This window comes from Rhinoraja longicauda, chromosome 5, assembly GCF_053455715.1.
Source record: "Rhinoraja longicauda isolate Sanriku21f chromosome 5, sRhiLon1.1, whole genome shotgun sequence".
Classification (NCBI taxonomy): domain Eukaryota; kingdom Metazoa; phylum Chordata; class Chondrichthyes; order Rajiformes; family Arhynchobatidae; genus Rhinoraja; species Rhinoraja longicauda.
Genome location: NC_135957.1, coordinates 7,700,400 through 7,717,720, shown reverse-complemented (window position 1 = coordinate 7,717,720; position 17,321 = coordinate 7,700,400). Strand labels below are relative to the sequence as shown.

The 17,321-nt window shown below is 42.0% G+C and overlaps 1 protein-coding gene across 1 annotated transcript in view; it reads right to left on the bottom strand.

Moving 5' to 3' along the window:
- Positions 1-314: 314 nt before the first annotated feature.
- The window catches only part of lbr (lamin B receptor), a 39,652-nt gene continuing 22,645 nt past the window's right edge, over positions 315-17,321 (bottom strand). The window contains exons 8-14 of the mRNA XM_078398864.1: positions 11,773-11,967; positions 11,554-11,657; positions 8,518-8,643; positions 7,205-7,373; positions 7,019-7,099; positions 6,394-6,516; positions 315-4,907 (exon numbers count right to left, since the gene is read on the bottom strand). Of these exons, the coding sequence (XP_078254990.1) occupies positions 4,747-4,907; positions 6,394-6,516; positions 7,019-7,099; positions 7,205-7,373; positions 8,518-8,643; positions 11,554-11,657; positions 11,773-11,967 (959 nt within the window). The 3' untranslated portion in view covers positions 315-4,746. The remainder of the gene's footprint in view (positions 4,908-6,393; positions 6,517-7,018; positions 7,100-7,204; positions 7,374-8,517; positions 8,644-11,553; positions 11,658-11,772; positions 11,968-17,321) is intronic.

Genomic DNA, 17,321 nt, shown 5'->3' with positions numbered 1-17,321 from the left:
CAAGTGGAATTAAGTTCCACTAAGTTGGGTAACATAGTCATCAATAAAACTCGTGCTCATCAGGGTTTCCTGAAAATACAAAGCTCTTTGTCAGAGGAATTCTGCTCGTTCAGCATCTAGGTAGTTGTAGATCACAAGAATTTTCTCATGCTTGCAACCACACTTCTTAGTTCACACTGTTCTCAACCTCTTTTGAGAGATGACTCATGGCTTTTGACTTGTGTGCACTGCACCAGTCACAGCACGATCAGGCCAATAAAGCCAGCGAAGGCCATGAGGACATAATCACTCTGAAATAAACTATAGGACCCTTTATTGCAAATCTTTATTCCAGCAAAAAATAAAAGTATTCTCACTTTGTACAATGGATATTGTAACACAAGCAATTAATAAAAATTTAAATCAAATCCCCCCTACCCACCCACCAATCCCGCCAAACAAAGCTACTATTTACAGTTATTTCCTTATCTCCAACACACAACTGATTCAGCAAAGCTCACCTCTGTTGGGGTGAAATGAACAGGATTTCAGATGGAGTTCCAGTTGCAAGTGGGAGTGTACAATGGGTCATTTTCTCACACTGCACCCCACTAGGTGATAATGTGATTGGGGTGGCAAAAGGATGTGGGAGGGCATCCTGTGCTATCTGTTGTGTAGGAAGCCAGATTCTGCTTTTTGAATAAAATTCTATTTTATTTTCACCACCATAGGGCAGCCCTTTCTGCTGCAAATGAGCCATAGATTATCCATGTGGATCACTCTCCAATGTTAAGCCAGTCAGTCACCAGCCATCAATCTCATTTATTTTATGCCCACCACAAATTCACATCTACAGGTGTCTTAAATACCTCACCACTGTATTACTCATGATATTAGTAACGTCACATAGGAAACAAAGGAAAACATGGAATCCTAGAAACATTTCTGGAAGTGTTCATTCTTTTGCAGAGTCACTTTGAACAGTGATTATTTTCAGCTGGGTCATGGACAGGCAGAGACCACTGGATTGGAGGTAGGGGTAAGAAACATTTGCAGTTAGATATTTATCGGTGTGCAGTTCTAGGTCCTGATGTATTTTATCCTAGGATCTTAAAAGAGGCAGCTAGCAAGATAGTTAAGGTAAATAAAACAATTCAGATGTTGCTGTGGAGGAGTTGTGTTGGTTTTAATTTTCCAAAATTTCTTAGATCTAGGAAAGAGTCCATTAGATTGGAAAGTAGCAGATGTGACTCCTTTGTTCAAAAAGGGAGACATGAAACTACAGACCAGTTAGCTTAATGTGTCTCAGGGAAAATGGTAGACACTATTATTAATGACATTACTGTAGGACATTTGGTAATTAAAATTAAGGTAATCAGGCAAAAAGTTAGTGGTTTTGTGAAAGGGAAATGTTGGTTGACCAATTTATTATACTTCTATGAAGTAACATGCTCCAAGAGGTTGCAGAGCCAAGATACAGTGGGATCTCAGTGTCCTTGTGCATGATTTATATAGACTAATATGTGGATGAGGCAAGAAATGTGGAAAGCTAATTTTATTTATTGCTAGGGAAGTTAATATAAAGGGAGGTCACGCTCCTGTTAGATAGAGCATTGGTAAGAGCATATCTGTGTGCAGTGTAAAGTACTGGTCTCCTTATTTAAGGAAGGATGCAAATACATTGGAAGCAGGTCAGAGGGAATGGGCACCTTGTATTACGAAACAAGGTTGAATAGTCAAGACCCGTATGTGTTTAACAGGGTGAGTGGAGAACTAATTGTTCATAAAATTCTGAGTCGTGACAAGGTGGATGTTTCCTCTTGTAGAAGAATCTAGAACAAGGGGTTATCATTTAAAAAAAAGAGATTGAAGCTACCTATTTAAGACAGATAAGGTGAATTTTCTTTCACTGTACAATTGAGGTTTTGGAGCTTTATTCCCATTAAAGATGGGAGTTCTTGAATATTTTTAAGGCAGAGCTTGATAGAATTGTAATAACCAGAGGGGGGGGGGGGGGCATAAGGAAGTGACTGGGTGTAAGCAGAGGTGCAATTACATTCAGATGGTATGTTCTTACTGAATTATACAGTAGACTAATGGCCAATGCCTGCTTTCAATTGGTATGCATGTGATCAGCAGAGAGGCCTGACCTAAGCCAGCTGCAGTTGAGCTCAAGACCAGTGTTGCTGCACCATGGGAGCAGCTTATAGAGATATGGGATTCCTCTGAAATACAATATTTGCAGCAGCAAATTCTCTGACCCACTTGCTGATGGAAATTGAAAGTGGTGCACATTTTAGGAAAAAGTCAAAAACTGCAAATACAGAGAAAATGAGCAACCCAAATTCCATCTGAAATGCTGTCATTCAATTAACATGTTTTATACATTTAGAAGAATTACTCGAAACTGCACAAGACAAGAACACATGAAAACGTCCTCTTGTTAAATTGTAAGTCTGATATATAGGAGAGCAGAATTGAAATTTACATCAAACAAACTGAGAACATGAAGTTGCTATCTGCTTTTCAGCTGCTGAGGACTTGAACCAACAGCAGCTCGCCCGAGGCTCGAATAGCTGATTTTGTGCTTTTATTCACATTTAAGGGTAGTTATGCCTGGGTTTATGAACTAAACTATTAATACTGTAATTGGTTATAAAGAGAATTAAGTAAACCTTTAAATGAAGCGCATGTGCCAGTGAACAAAGACTCCGCATCCACTACCAACTAGAACAGTTCATAGCTCACGTACAAAAATATTTTCAAATCAAAAGCCCTCTTTCGATTACGTCCCCACCAATCCCTTGTTTATAAAATGTTTATAAAATGTTCAATTCAAGTAGTTTATATCGGCACGTGCCAATTAAAACAGCAACTTTGGAAAAAGAAAAGAATCAAGATACAACAGACAGAGACAGGCAGTGAAATTGGGTGTTTATGTGCTGAGTGAAAACCCAACCATGTGAAATAACTTGCTGTAGTTACTGTGTTAGGGAAATCCACCCCACTATCGACCTGCCATTTCCTCATGTTGTAATCATATCAACTCAAAAAACAAAGCACCCCCAATTGATTTTGTGACAGTGGTTTGTAGCTGGTGGACAACAGTCCATGTCTGAAACCCAATTTAAATGTTTTATATTTTCACAGTACAACTTTAAGAGCTAGAAATGGGGACAGAATCAAGTCGATTTCATTTTCAATCATTCTACAATCAGCGAGAATGGGCCTCAGTGGGAATGAGTGACAGATTTGCAGAACTACTCACCGCCCATTTCCCCAAAAAAAGAAATACCCTTCATCACCCACTCCAACAGAAAAAGAGAAAGCAGTGATTTTACCAAAGAACTACCTTGTATCCTTCTACTTTTGGTCTTTGCTTACTGCTAAAAAACAACACAGTCACAATATTTTAAGCAAATTTTCACCCTATTGGAAATGAAGTTTTTAGCTTAACAAACACCTTGCAAAACAACAGCACTTTAAAAAAAATCAAATTGCTGAGATTTTAGTTTACAATATCTAAGAGTATAACCTGTTTTCACTCCACTCCATTTCTCCTTAAACTAACGCATACACTCCATTAACATGATTCAAACCAGACAGCTCACTCTATTTCAGGCACCAGAACATTCAATGAAACCAAGTGGCTAAGATGTATTTTGATTGCTGTTGTAAAGATGTCTCATAACCAAACAGTCAGCTTCATTTTATCATGACATCCAGTAAAAACATGAACAAAACGGAATCAGGAAGTAGTTCTCATTTTAAGACTTCTTGAGGAGTTTAACAGGTTTGGAAGTATTCTGGATGCTGAGTGCAGGATGCTTGCTTTAATTTTTTATTTTAGCTAGAGTAAAGTTGGAGGCAGTGAGATGAGGGAAGGAGAAATATCAGTAATGTTTTAACACACAATCCAAATGTGTAAGTGAGAAGAGTTCCAGTAAAGACTGAGCCCTTGCCCTACTCATTGAAACAACACGAATATCACATTCATAATTCAAAGTTCGCTGGCTTTGAATGGGCAAGTGGAAAACACTAATGAAGAGTGTGAAGGGATGAACAGCAACAAATGAAGGCCGTTGGAACATTTGAGTACAGCCAGGTATCATGGTTCTTCATTTACCCATTTACGGTGAGTGAAGAGAAAATCTCAGTCAAATTAACCAACATGGGCAGATTATATAAGATGGTGCAAAACTGCTGTGACAGGTGTGATTTTTTTTTTAAACACAGAATATATGAAAAGGTTTTTATCAAATAGCCCTTAATTGTGACAGTGTGAATTATTAGTGGATAAGGCAGTGCATGTCATGACATATGTAGGAAGAAATGAAAGGGAAAATAATGGAGATTCCATGTTTTAAAAAGCAGCCATTTCACTGTAAGGGATGTTATAAGTGGCAATAAGGGAAGTCAAAGAACAAATTTTATGATCTTAAAAGTGAGTCATGATAAACATTAATGTCCCAGATTTAGAGTGTTGCAATTTGACAAATCCCTGAGAAAAAGGAAGACTTCTGTGAAATGGAAAAACTGCACAAGGAACAATTATCCACGTGTCAAGTGACAAAAAAAGTGAGGTTGTCAAAAAGCACGTGGATAATTTTAGGATTTTATTTCCAAAGATGTGACAGGACAGGGTAGAGATGAAAAAAATAAATATTATTTTATAAAACAGAAGTTGCATGATTAATACCAAATGAATAATCTGTCTTCATCTTGTGTTTTACTTTTAAACATCAGATCTTGTGTACAGAGACTGGCTCAGTAGATGTAGGGAACAATCCGATATGGGACCTGCTGGCGGTACTTATTCCAAGCCACACCATATTTTTTTCTGCACTGATGCTCATCTCTGGCCTCACGATGAATGAGCAAGCAAGTGAAGTAAATTATATAAAAATATGGAAGGATGTGGTTAAACCCTGCGGACAAAACGAAGAGCAATTTTCAATTACATTCGAAATTCCACTCTGTTGTCTTCATCATGAGCATATTACTGAAAGGAGTCTGTGCTAAACACTTGCTATCACAGACCACAAGGTTAGGAAAACATTTACATCCCATTTTCAGCCTCCAGCAGTACCCATCTTTTGATAATACTTCTGCAGAGACTGCCCTCATTCAGATTGTTTTCTTCCAGACAATACTATCACAACATTTAAGAGACATTTAGACAGGTACATGGAAAGGACTAGTTTAGAGGGATATGAGCCAAATGCAGGCAGATGGCACATGTTGGCCGCTGTGAACAAGTTGGGCCGAAGGGCCTGTTTCCACGCTGTAAGACTCTATGACTCTGATTCTTTTGGATCGTGCACCGTTCCGTCCCAATGCAGCTGTTCACTTTAATCCCCTAATAACAGATTTCAAAATTTCCCCCATCCTCAAACTCACTTATACTCACTGGATACCAAACACAAGCACACTGGTCATCCTCATCATAATTTTCAACAGGAATGTAACCCGACAAAAATAGCAAAGTCGTATGGATCTGTGGACTAGTCCAAAAAGTCCTGGATTTTGTACTCCTGGCAAGTTTAATTGTTACAACAAATTTGTATTTTTATCACTAGAATAACTATAATTCGTGTGTAACTTTAGTGAATGAGAATACAGTCCCGACCCAAAACATCACCTGTGAGTATTCTCCAGAGAAGTTGTCTGACCCGCTGAGTTACGCGAGTATTTTGTGTCTGTTTTTAGTGACTGAGATCCTACCATAAAGGCCCTCTCAATTTATGAGTTTGTTGAATGCAAGTTTACTGATGAATCCTGTAAGTACTGTCTGTAGAAGCTGCGTGAACAGGCTGGTGATAGCAAACAGGTGCAAAGTTTTTGCTACTGCTGATCTCATAATGCCCTTCCCATCAACAATCTTACTTCCCTTTCCATTCTTTCTTTCGATTTTTAACCAAAGTGCATCAGTTGAGAGCTGGACTGAATTTTACATGGACCTCCAGAGATCAGGATTCTCTTAAGTGATTAATCTGCAGAGTGATGGTCTGAAGAAGGGTCTCGACCTGAAACGTCACCCATTCCTTCTCTCCAGAGATGCTGCCTGTCCCACTGAGTTACTCCATCGTTTTGTGTTTACCTACCGATGGTTTGATAATGTTTTATTCTGGCTTCCTTTCCATAGATCGCTGAATGAAGTTCTAATTTCTATAAAGCACCATTTATTACACAAACCACACATGTTTTTCAATAAAATTTTCTTCATTTCTCTTCATGCATCTGAAGCAGCAAAAAAATTTCAGATGTATTTTCAAAAATATTTCTAATGGTTAACTATCCACCCTTCAGTCCCATTCCCAACCAAGACATAAGGAACATTGGCTACTTGACTCTTAACCTTTACGTTCACTTGATCAATACTTGGTCCTCTGATGAGGCCAATTTCTTACTTACCACAAGGCAATGACCAAGCCAAAGCCATGATGAGGTCTCCCAGGTAGTTTGGGTGACGAACGATTCCCCACCATCCAGAAACAATTAGACTCTTCCCTGTTGCAGTGGGAATAGTTTTTAAATCTGTAGAAAAAAAAGATGACTTTACAGAAAGTAAACATCACATAAAAATAAACACTACTGAACAAGTCTTCTCCAGTAATTAGGACTCAAAAGCACCACAAATGCAAAAATATTTGTTCAAACTATAGAGTATCGTAACAGTCGCTGAGTTACCAGAGCCCTAATTAGCTAGAATTCAGAGCCCTAATTAGCCATTTAATTTATACTATATGACAACTGGTATTCCTACTACATTGAGTGAGCCAAAGGAGTCACTCCAACACAGCTACCCTGGCAAAGTTCAGCTTGTGAACATATGGGGATAGTTGGCTAAATTGTCATACGCTCAGACAGTTTGTACAGACCAATAAAATAGCACAGAAATATATACTGAGGAATATAGACCAGTATTGAAATTGTACATAGAGCAAAACTGAAATATAGTATTTTTTTGTTCTAAAAATTAATTTTTCCACTTGGTTCTAACGTACAATGAAAATATTTATTAAACGCTGATACTTACGTGCCAATTTAGGGTCATGAGGATCTCTTCGGAACGCATTCTTCTGTGAGTTGGCAGCCCGAAATATGATATAGCCGACAGCTGCAATGCAAAAATCAAGTCTGACAACTGGAACATGAGTGATTACACTGTGAGATTGTAGCAGCACGTTTAGCAAATCCCCACTAGACAGAGAAACTCGCTTACTGTTGAGAGTGATGATTGCCAGGGTTAAGGGCCAGCTCAGTTCATTCGGATGGTTAACCAGATAGAAAGCTTGTAGACTGTACACAAATGGGACCCAGACCAGATTGCCAAATGCCAGCATGTAGCCAAAGCCTTCATGCACTATATCCATCGTAGTCAGAATTGCAGCCTGCGTTCAAATATAGAGAAAGCAAAAAAGTGTGAACAAGAATACCTTCAAAGCTTGAAGAAAAAAACAAACAGCTGGAGGAACTCAGTGGGTCAGGCTGCTGTGGAAGGAAACGGAGAGACCCCGTTTTGGGTTGGGAATAGAAAGGTGAGGGGAGGGGGTGAGACAAGGTAGTGATGTCAGGTGAGGGGGAGAAAACAAAAGGGTCACCCATTCCTCCCCTATTCCATCCCATTTACCTGCCATCCCTACATTGTTGGGTCCTAAACCTTCACCTTCCTTATCAGATTCTATCATTTGCTCCTTTTGTCTTCTCCACTTATCACCTCCTGCCTTGGTTTCCACCCTTCCCTCATCCCCAGCTGCCAATCATCTCCTCCTCACCTGGATCCAGCTATCACTAGCTCTTGCCCTACAACTTTCCCTGGCCTCTCTACCAGATTTCTCCCCTCTACTCCAATCTGAAGAAGGACCCCGACCCAAAACATTGCCTTGTGCATTCCTCCACAGATCCAGCATATTTTTTCTTCAAAATTCCAACACCTGCCGTCTCTTGTGTCTCCAATAAAGCTGGAATCTGGAGAAGGATGGGAAGAAGGCAAATATGCAACATATTCCTTCTTAATTCAGATTCCCACTAGGTGCACAGATAACAGACATCCTTGGAGCAACTATTCATACTGTACATGAAATGATCCGCTAAAGGAAGTGGTAGAGGCATGTACATTACAAGCATTCAAAAGAATTTTGGATAGGTTCATGGATAGGAAAGGTTTGGAGGTATAGGGATAAATTACAGGCAAATTGATCTAGCTCAACTGGAACATGAGTGATTACACTGTGAGATTGTAGCAGCACGTTTAGCAAATCCCCACTAGACAGGTCAGCAATGATTAGTTGGGCCGAAGGGCCAGTTTCCATACTGCAAAACTCTAGTCTACAGTGCCTACAGTCATTCTAACCACAGAACATCAGCCAAGACCGGCCTTCACCCAACAACTGGAAAACGGCAACTTTTAGAAGGTTGCATGGTTTGGCCACAGTGGGATAACACCCTTTTCCAAATACACTATGACAATTGGCATTTATTCAAAAGCCAACTCAGCATTTTGAAGCGGTGGCGAGATTAAAACATCAGAATTACCTCATTCCATAGTGCATCAAGTACGTAGAGAAGCTGGAAGCTGTTCACAAGGATCATCGCCAGTGAAGGAACATCACGGTTCTGCACTTTCATCTCAGCAAACAGTAATCCCAAGTTAATGACAACCTTCAACATTTGGAGAAACAAAGCAATGCTCATTCTCACCAAGTAACTATAAGCCACACACTAATCATAACAACTTTGTGAAATTTTACAGGAGGAAACCTGTATGCAACTTCTACAGGAGGTGTCGAGCAGTGCATACCAGCTCCAGACCAGTACAAATATTCAGCATTTTGCAACCATAGGAGTTGCAAATCCGCCTCATTAAACCCCATCAAAACAAAGTCAACCACCAGCTTTTGTACTGGATGATTAAAGGCATCAAACATGTAATTAATCTTCAAATGCTGATAATTGCACCAAAATGAAAGGGATAAGATCACAAGCCCTTTCTATTCTATAAAATACATTTGCCAGTGGTTCAAGTATTCAACACTAGAAACTCGTACAAGGTTTTATTGGTGACAGACGCAAAATCAGTATGGGTAGAACTGCGAAATAGCCAAGGGCTGGAGTGATATACAGACCACCAAGCAGCAGTAGGGAGGTTGGGGATAGCAAGAAATTAGGGATGCGTGTAGCAACGGTGCAGTGGTTATCATGGGTGACTTTAATCTACATAGAGATTGGGCCAACCAAATTGGTAATAGTGCTGAGGAGAAGGATTTCCTGGAATGTATACGGGATATGTTTCTAAACCAATATGTGGAGGAACCGACTGGAGAGCAGGCCATCCTAGACTGGGTATTGTGTAATGAGGAAGGATTAGTTAGTGATCTTGTTGTGAAAGGCCTCTTGGGCAACAGTGACCATAATATGGTGGAATTCTGCATTACGATGGAGAGTGACACGGTTAATTCAGAAACTAGGGCCCTGAACTTGAATAAAGGAGACTTTGAAGGTAAGAGACGGGAATTGGCTAGGATAGATGGGCAAATTATACTTAAAAGGGTTGACAGTAGAGATGCAATGGCGAAGATTTAAAGATCGCAAGGATGAACTCCAGAAATTGTTCATCCCAGTCTGGCAAAAAAATACATCTGGGAAGGCGGCTCAACCGTGGCTGATGAAGGAAGTCAAGGATAATAAATTGTCCAGAATAAGCGGCAAACCAGAGGACTGGGAGAAATTTAGAACACAGAGGAGGACAAAGGGGTCAATTAGAGGGAGAAAAAAGAGCACGAAAGAAAGTTTGCAGGGAATATAAAAACTGACTGTAAAAGTTTCTATAGGTATGTAAAAAGGAAAAGATTAGTGAAAATGAATGTAGGTCCCTTACAGTCAGAGACAGGTGAATTTATAATGGGAAACAAGGAAATGGCAGAACAGTTAAACGAGTACTTTGGTTTTGTCTTCACTAAGGGAAACACAAACAATCTCCCGGAAATACTAGGGATCTAGTGGGAGTGAGGAACTGAAGGGAATCCACATTAGTCAGAAAATGGTGTACGGTAAACTGTTGGGAATGAAGGCAGATAAATCCCCAGAGTACTCAAGGTGGTGACCCTAGAAATCGTGGATGCATTGGTGATCATTTTCCAATGTTCTCTCGACTCTGGATCAGTTCCTGTGGACTGGAGGTCGGCCAATGTAACTCCACTATTCAAGAAAGGAGGGAGAGCGAAAACAGGGAATTATAGACCAGTTAGCCTTACCTCAGGAGTGGGGAAGATGCTGGAGTTGATTATTAAGGATGTTATAGCAGCGCATTTGGAAAGCAGTGATGGATTTATGATAGGGTGGTCATGCTTGACTAATCCTTCGGAATTTTTTGAGGATGTAACAAGTAGAATGGATAAGGGAGAGCCAGTGGATGTGGTGTATCTGGACTTTCAAAAAGCCTTTGACAAGGTCCCACACAAGAGATTAGTGCGCAAAATTAGAGCACGTGGTATAAGGGGGGGGGGGTGGTATTGACATGGATAGAGAAATGTTTGCAGACAGGAAGGAAAGAGTAGGAATTAACACCACATCTGGAGTTTTGTGTACAGTTTTGGTCTCCTAATTTGAGAAGGACATCTTTATAAATGAGGCAGTGCAGCGTAGGTTCACGAGATTGATCCCTGGGATGGCGGGACTGTCATATGAGAAAAGATTGAAAAGACTAGGCTTGTATTCACTGGAGTTTAGAAGGATGAGAGGGGATCTTATAGAGACATATAAAATTATAAAAGGACTGGACAAGCTAGATGCAGGAAAAATGTTCTCAATGTTGGGTGAGTCCAGAACCAGGGGCCACAGTCTTAGAATAAAGGGGAAGCCATTTAAAACTGAGGTGAGAAGGAACTTTTTCACCCAGAGTTGTGAATTTGTGGAATTCTCTACTACAGAGGGCAGTGGAGGTCAAATCACTGGATGAATTTAAGAGAGAGAGTTAGATAGAGTTCTGAGGGCTGGTGGAATCAAGGGATATGGGGAGAAGTTGGGCACAGGTTACTGATTGTGGATGATCAGCCATGATCACAATGAATGGCGATGTTGGCTCGAAGGCACCTATTTTCTATGTTTCTATGTATTTGCTGGAATTTAGAACGATGAAACATATAAAATTCTTAAAGGATTGGACAGGGTAGTTGCAGGAGAAATGTTCCCTATGTTGGGGGAGTCCAGAACCGGGGGTCACAGTTTAAGAATAAAGGGGTAGGCCATTTAGGACGGAGATGATGAAAAGCTTTTTCACCCAGAGAGTTGTGAATCTGTGGAATTCTCTGCCACAGAAGGCAGTGTAGGTCAATTCACTGGATGTTTTCAAGAGTTAGATAAAACTCTTAGGGCTAAGAGAATATGGGGAAAAAGCCAGAACAGGGTACTGATTTAGGATGATCAGCCGTGATCATGTTGAATGGCGGTGCTGGCTCGAAGGGCCTTTCTCCTGCACCTATTTTCTATGCAACCAGAAAGATTTGCAAATATAATATTCAACAATACCACTTTGTAGTTTATAATTTTAATTATCAAATGTTTTGAACTCACCCAGCCCATCAAACCTGGGCGTAGCTCACAGAAGTACTTCAGATCAAAGTTTCTAATACGAGGATTCAATTCACGTCCAACAAAGAAGTCATAAACAAAGCTGCCTACAAACCAAAGATAGATATTTAAACGTTACAAATGGAAAAATCAGAAAAATTGGAAAGGAAATAGAATTAGATTCACTATTTCAACCACTCTGTTCAATTCATAGTTGCTTACCAGAATTTCCTTCAGGTGCCAGTTCATCTGCAGGAACACGCCACGAACGCACATACAAGTAAATACTGAACACAAAGGCAAACATCATGGCAGAGGCTGCAAGTTGTCGCAAGTAATCGTGGATGTAGCTCAGGTTCACATCTTTGTACATAGCAACTCCTAATGCCATAGTGCATATCAGAAAGGCATAGAACGCTGGAGGAGAGAATGGTCAATTAACATTTATATAATGTTACACATGAATAAAAAGGAATTACTGTATTATCCCCACATGCTTGTGTTAGGTCCATACTGCATTAAGATTGGACTGCACTCACAGTAGGCAGTTCAGGGGTTATGCGAGGACACATAACACTCATGAAAATGTATTCTGGTGCATTATTGGCAACAATTTCCTAATTTCACTTTTTAGTGCATTCAACTATGCTAATTTTCTCCCACTTTGCTAATGGTGCTGAGTCAGCCTTGTTTAAAAAAAATCAGATGATTTTTGTCTGGCTTGAAAATTAATAGCCAACCACTTAATAACAGAGCACACATGTGCATAAGATTAGTTTTGTAACGATGTACTACACCATGGGACAAGGAACTTAGACCACATTGTTAATTAAGTGTTAATCTAACCAGCTGGAATTCTAAAACTAGCCAGCTTTCCAGTTCAGTGCCACTGTGGTGCTGAAAGAGATGTCAAAAGATGTTCAAGAGTGACCCAGAAAGGTCTTCACCATGGTTACCACTTGACACCTTGCAGCCCTATCAAGGCTCTGCAGAGAAATGGGAATAAGCGAGTTTGGTATTTCGACTGAGCATGCGCTGGGCATAGGTCACAAGGGCTAAACATTCTCACTGGCTGATCTGCTGTGTGTATACAGACCTGTGTTTCACCTGTATTTTCCAGTTTTGCTTCGTAAAGGTAAGAAAATACTGCTTAAAAAATATGAATTAGGTATATTTATGGTTAATTTGTACTCCGGTAGACACGAAATGCTGGAGTAACTTGCCGGGACAGGCAGCATCTCTGGAGAGAAGGAATGGCTGACCTTTCAGGTTGAGACCCTACAGGAAGGGTCTCGACCTGAAACGTCAGCCATTCCATCTCGGTGTAAACCAGTGCTCCTTCTTGCACGATAAAAAATCCCCACGTTTGGTGCTTCATTGCGGGTCAGAGCTCCCTCCCACCCCAGGCAATGTCATTTGTGCCGCCGTCCAGAGGAAACACGGGCGCTGCACAAACTCACCCTCATTCCTCACAAACCTCGCTCCTCTTGACCGCTACGCCACTCCCGGGGATGGCGGTGCCAACAGAGGCTGTTCATCAGCGCCGGCTCCCTGTAGCCGGTTGTCTGGGTTTTGCTCCCTCGATCACACCCCCGCTGCACGTTTCCGATTACAACACCTGTAACCTGATGGAGCGGCACCCGACAGGGTCAATCCTCACAGTCAGCGCTGCCGTGAGAGTGGTCCCCGGGACAGGCGGGCGTATACCTCCCAGACCTGTCGGGTGCCGCTCCTCTCCTCTGCCCTGCTCTCCTCTGCTGGCCAGCACTGCTGTCTCCTCTCCCCCGCACAGTCTGATAGACATCCCCTCCCCCTCCCGCTCAGTGCCACCATTGACTGGGCTCCATTTCCGGGCCCGGGCTGCAGGACTTGTTTTGATCTGCTTCCGACAGGTCTGGGAGGTATACGCCCGCCTGCCCCGGGGACCACTCTCACGCAGGGCTGTCTTAACGCATGGGCCTGATGGGCACTTGCCCGGGGGCCCACGAGCATAGGGGGCCCATGCTGATCTGTGTATGTTAAGTGACTTGCAATAAATAAATACGTTAAAAATGTAGGTTCAATAAGTGCTTTTTTCGCAACATTTTCGGTCACTAAGTGCTTCTCACAGCGATCTGTAAGTGCTTTTTGCAACAATGTAGCACCCTAAGTCCATCGCTAAGTGCTTTTCGCCGGCACGACAGGGGGGGGGGGGCTGGTAGGGAAAGGGGGGTGGGGGAGAGTAACGGTAGGGGCCCCAGTACACTGCTTTGCCCGGGGGCCCATAATGCTGTAAAAACGGCCCTGCTCTCACGGCAGCGCTGGCTGTGAGGATTGAGCCTGTCGGGTGCCGCTCCATCAGGTTACAGGTGTTGTAATCGAAAACGTGCAGCAGGGGTGTGATCGAGGGAGCAAGACCCAGACAACCGGCTACAGGGAGCCGGCGCTGGTGAACGCAGCCTCTGCTGGCATCGCCATCCCCGGGAGCGGCGGAGGGGTCAAAAGGAGCGAGGTTTGTGAGGAATGAGGGTGAGTTTGTGCAGCGCCCATGTCTCCTCTGGATGGCGGCACAAATGACATTGCCTGGGGTGGGAGGGAGCTCTGTGACCCGCAATGAAGCACCAAACATGGGGATTTTTTAACGTGTAAGAAGGAGCCATTTACACTGAGAAGGAATGGCTGACGTTTCAGGTTCAGACCCTTCCTGTAGCATTTCTGGAGAGAAGGAATGGCTGACGTTTCAGGTCGAGACCCTACAGGAAGGGTCTGAACCTTCTGAATACTGAATTCTGAATACTCCAGCATTTTGTGTCTACTGGGGTACAAATTAACCATAAATACACCTGGTTAATATTTTAAAAGCAGTATTTTCCTACCTCTATGAAGCAAAACTAGAAAATACGGATGAAACGCAGGTCTGTATACACGCAGCAGATCAGCCGGCGAGAATGCTTAGCCCTTGCAATCTATGATTGGCGCATGCTCAGTCGAAATACCGAACTCGCTAATTGTTACCAATTTAACACAGTACTCGGGTTAACACCCACACACTACTCCTTGCTATATTACTGTGATCTCAGCCGTTACCTTATTTGTGCCTACAATGTTTCATGCTGGGCCCATTATGTCTGCCTAATTTTCAAGAATCAAACTACATTTGGGAGATTCACAATTTCACATGGCCATGCCTTTCCAAATTAACAAATGATATGGAGCAATCATTAATTTTGTAAAGAAACAGGTTGATACGCAGTCAAGAGGCAATCAGCTCTTCTTAATTGTAAGTTCTATGAATCAATGAACCTTTGACCGAAAATATAGAACTTAAAGAATCCTTAAAAAATACATAATGAGAAACATGGTCAAAATTCAACATACTGAAGCTACAAAGGGACAACTAATGTATGAAGTTGATAAATGCAGAGCTTTTAATCACAAATGGCAGCTCAAGAACCTCTGGGTGAAGAGCTAGAGTTCCCTCTACTGATTGCTACTGAGAGTGCAAGCTAAATTGCATCCATTTTAACACAGACATTGGAGCAAAAGTACTAGATTGGCGTAAGGGAGATTACAACATTCTGAGATAGGAACTATGGACAATAAAGTTGGAGCAGCTGTTGTTGGACAAATCCACATCATTCATTTGGGATGATTAAAAGACCAACAGAATAGACTTCAGGAATGACATATTCCAGTAAGGAGGAGGAACAGGACAGCAAGGCAAAGGAACCAGAGAGGTTGTAAATTTGGTCAAAAAGAAAAAGCAAGCATATGCAAGGTTTAGAAAGATGATATCAGACAGGACCTTTGAAGAATATAAAGCAAACATTAGCGCAGCGGTAGAGTTGCTGCTTTACAGCGAATGCAGCGCCGGAGACTCAGGTTCGATCCTGACTACGGGTACTGCACTGTAAGGAGTTTGTACGTTCTCCCCGTGACCTGCATGGGTTTTCTCCGAGATCTTCGGTTTCCTCCCACACTCCAAAGACGTACAGGTATGTAGGTTAATTGGCTGGGTAAATGTAAAAATTGTCCCTAGTGGGTGTAGGATAGTGTTAATGTACGGGGATCACTGGGCGGCACGGACTTGGTGGGCCGAAAAAAAGGCCTGTTTCCGGCTGTATATATATGATATGATATGATATGAAGAACTCAAGCAAGCAGTTAGAAGAGCCAAAAGGGACCATAAAATGTTATTATAGACAAAATAGTCTAAGATCACAAAGAGTTTGACGTCTTGGTATAATGGGCTGAGAAATGCCAAATGGAGTATAATCTGATAAATGATGTGATTTGAGAATACGAATGAGGCTAGAACATACACCGATCAGCCTAAACATTATGACCTGATGAGCAAAACATTATGACCACCTGCCTAATATACTGTTGGTCCTCCGTGTGCAGCCCCATACGCCGCAGGGTGCGATGCACTGTGTATTGTGACACATTCCTCCCATGACCACCATTAAAATTTTCTGTGACTTGTGCCACAGTAGGCCTTCTGTTGGTTCGGACCAGACGAGATAGCCTTCGTTGCCCTCGCGCATCGATGAGCCTTGGGCGCCCAGCACCCTGTCGCCAGTTTGTGGTTTGTCCCTCCTCAGACCACTGTCGATAGGTACTCACCACTGCTGACTGGGAGCACCCCGCAAGCCTTGCCGTTTCAGAGATGCTCTGACCCAGTCGTCTGGCCATAACAATTTGTCCCTTGTCAAAGTCGCTCAGGTCTTTACTCCTGCCCATTTCTCCTGCATCCAACACATCAACTTCAAGAACTGACTGTTCACTTGCTGCCTAATACAGGCAAGTGAGTGAGGTAAAAAAAGAGGAAAAGAGCCAAGCAAGCTCTTGCGCGAGGTGTACAATGGGGGTCAAAAAATTGGGAACATTTTGAAGATTTACACACAAAATTACCAGTTTCAAGCCTCTTTTAGTGCATTTCAAAGTAAAAACAGACATTACAAAATAATGTGAATATGTCACTGTACACTAATAACATTTTGAAGTAAATTCGCACATTAATTGATAATCAGCCCAAAAAGCCCAATTGGCTTTTCTGCTGTTTTATATTTTAACCCTGTCTTAATTAATTTAATTATATAATCTTGCACTTAAATTTAATATTTACTCATTACAGTTCCACCACTGATTTTCTGGCACTCTTGGTTCCAGAGCTTTGCAGGTTTATCCAGCCGGCCAAGGAAGTCAGCTATGGGGATAGATTTGCTGGCTCCAGCTGGGCTGGAGTTCCAGAGCCCCGGCCGCAGGTTGCAAATTCAACCCACCAATCGGCCTTGGAAGTCCCGATGAAGTTGAGATTGGCTGCCTTGCCCAGCCTAGGTGCCACATTTTCGGGGAGACTTTCAGGGCGTGCGGGGGGGGGGGGGGGGGGATTTCTCGCGGAACCCCTTGCGACCTCTAGCGGAAACCTAGTGTTCATTACAAGTCTACATTGTGTTTTGTTTTCTTTCTTTTTCTCGATCCGATTTCTCAGTTTATTTCGTAAAGTGAAAAACGAGGAAACCATGCAAAAAGCGCGGAAAATGGATTTTAAAAACACGGAAATCTGCGGAAACGCAGAAAATTCACATGCCTGCTAATATATCCCACCCCTTGACAGGTGCCATTGCAACAAGATAATTAACGTTATTCACTTCGCCTATAACTGTTAGTTGGAGCGCTGACTGGAATTGTGACGACTTGTGTTAGTTTTGTAAAATATAAATTGGTCTTAAGTAGGAGAACCCAATGGATATTACTGTACAATTTCTTCTGACTTTTTGAAGGAGGGA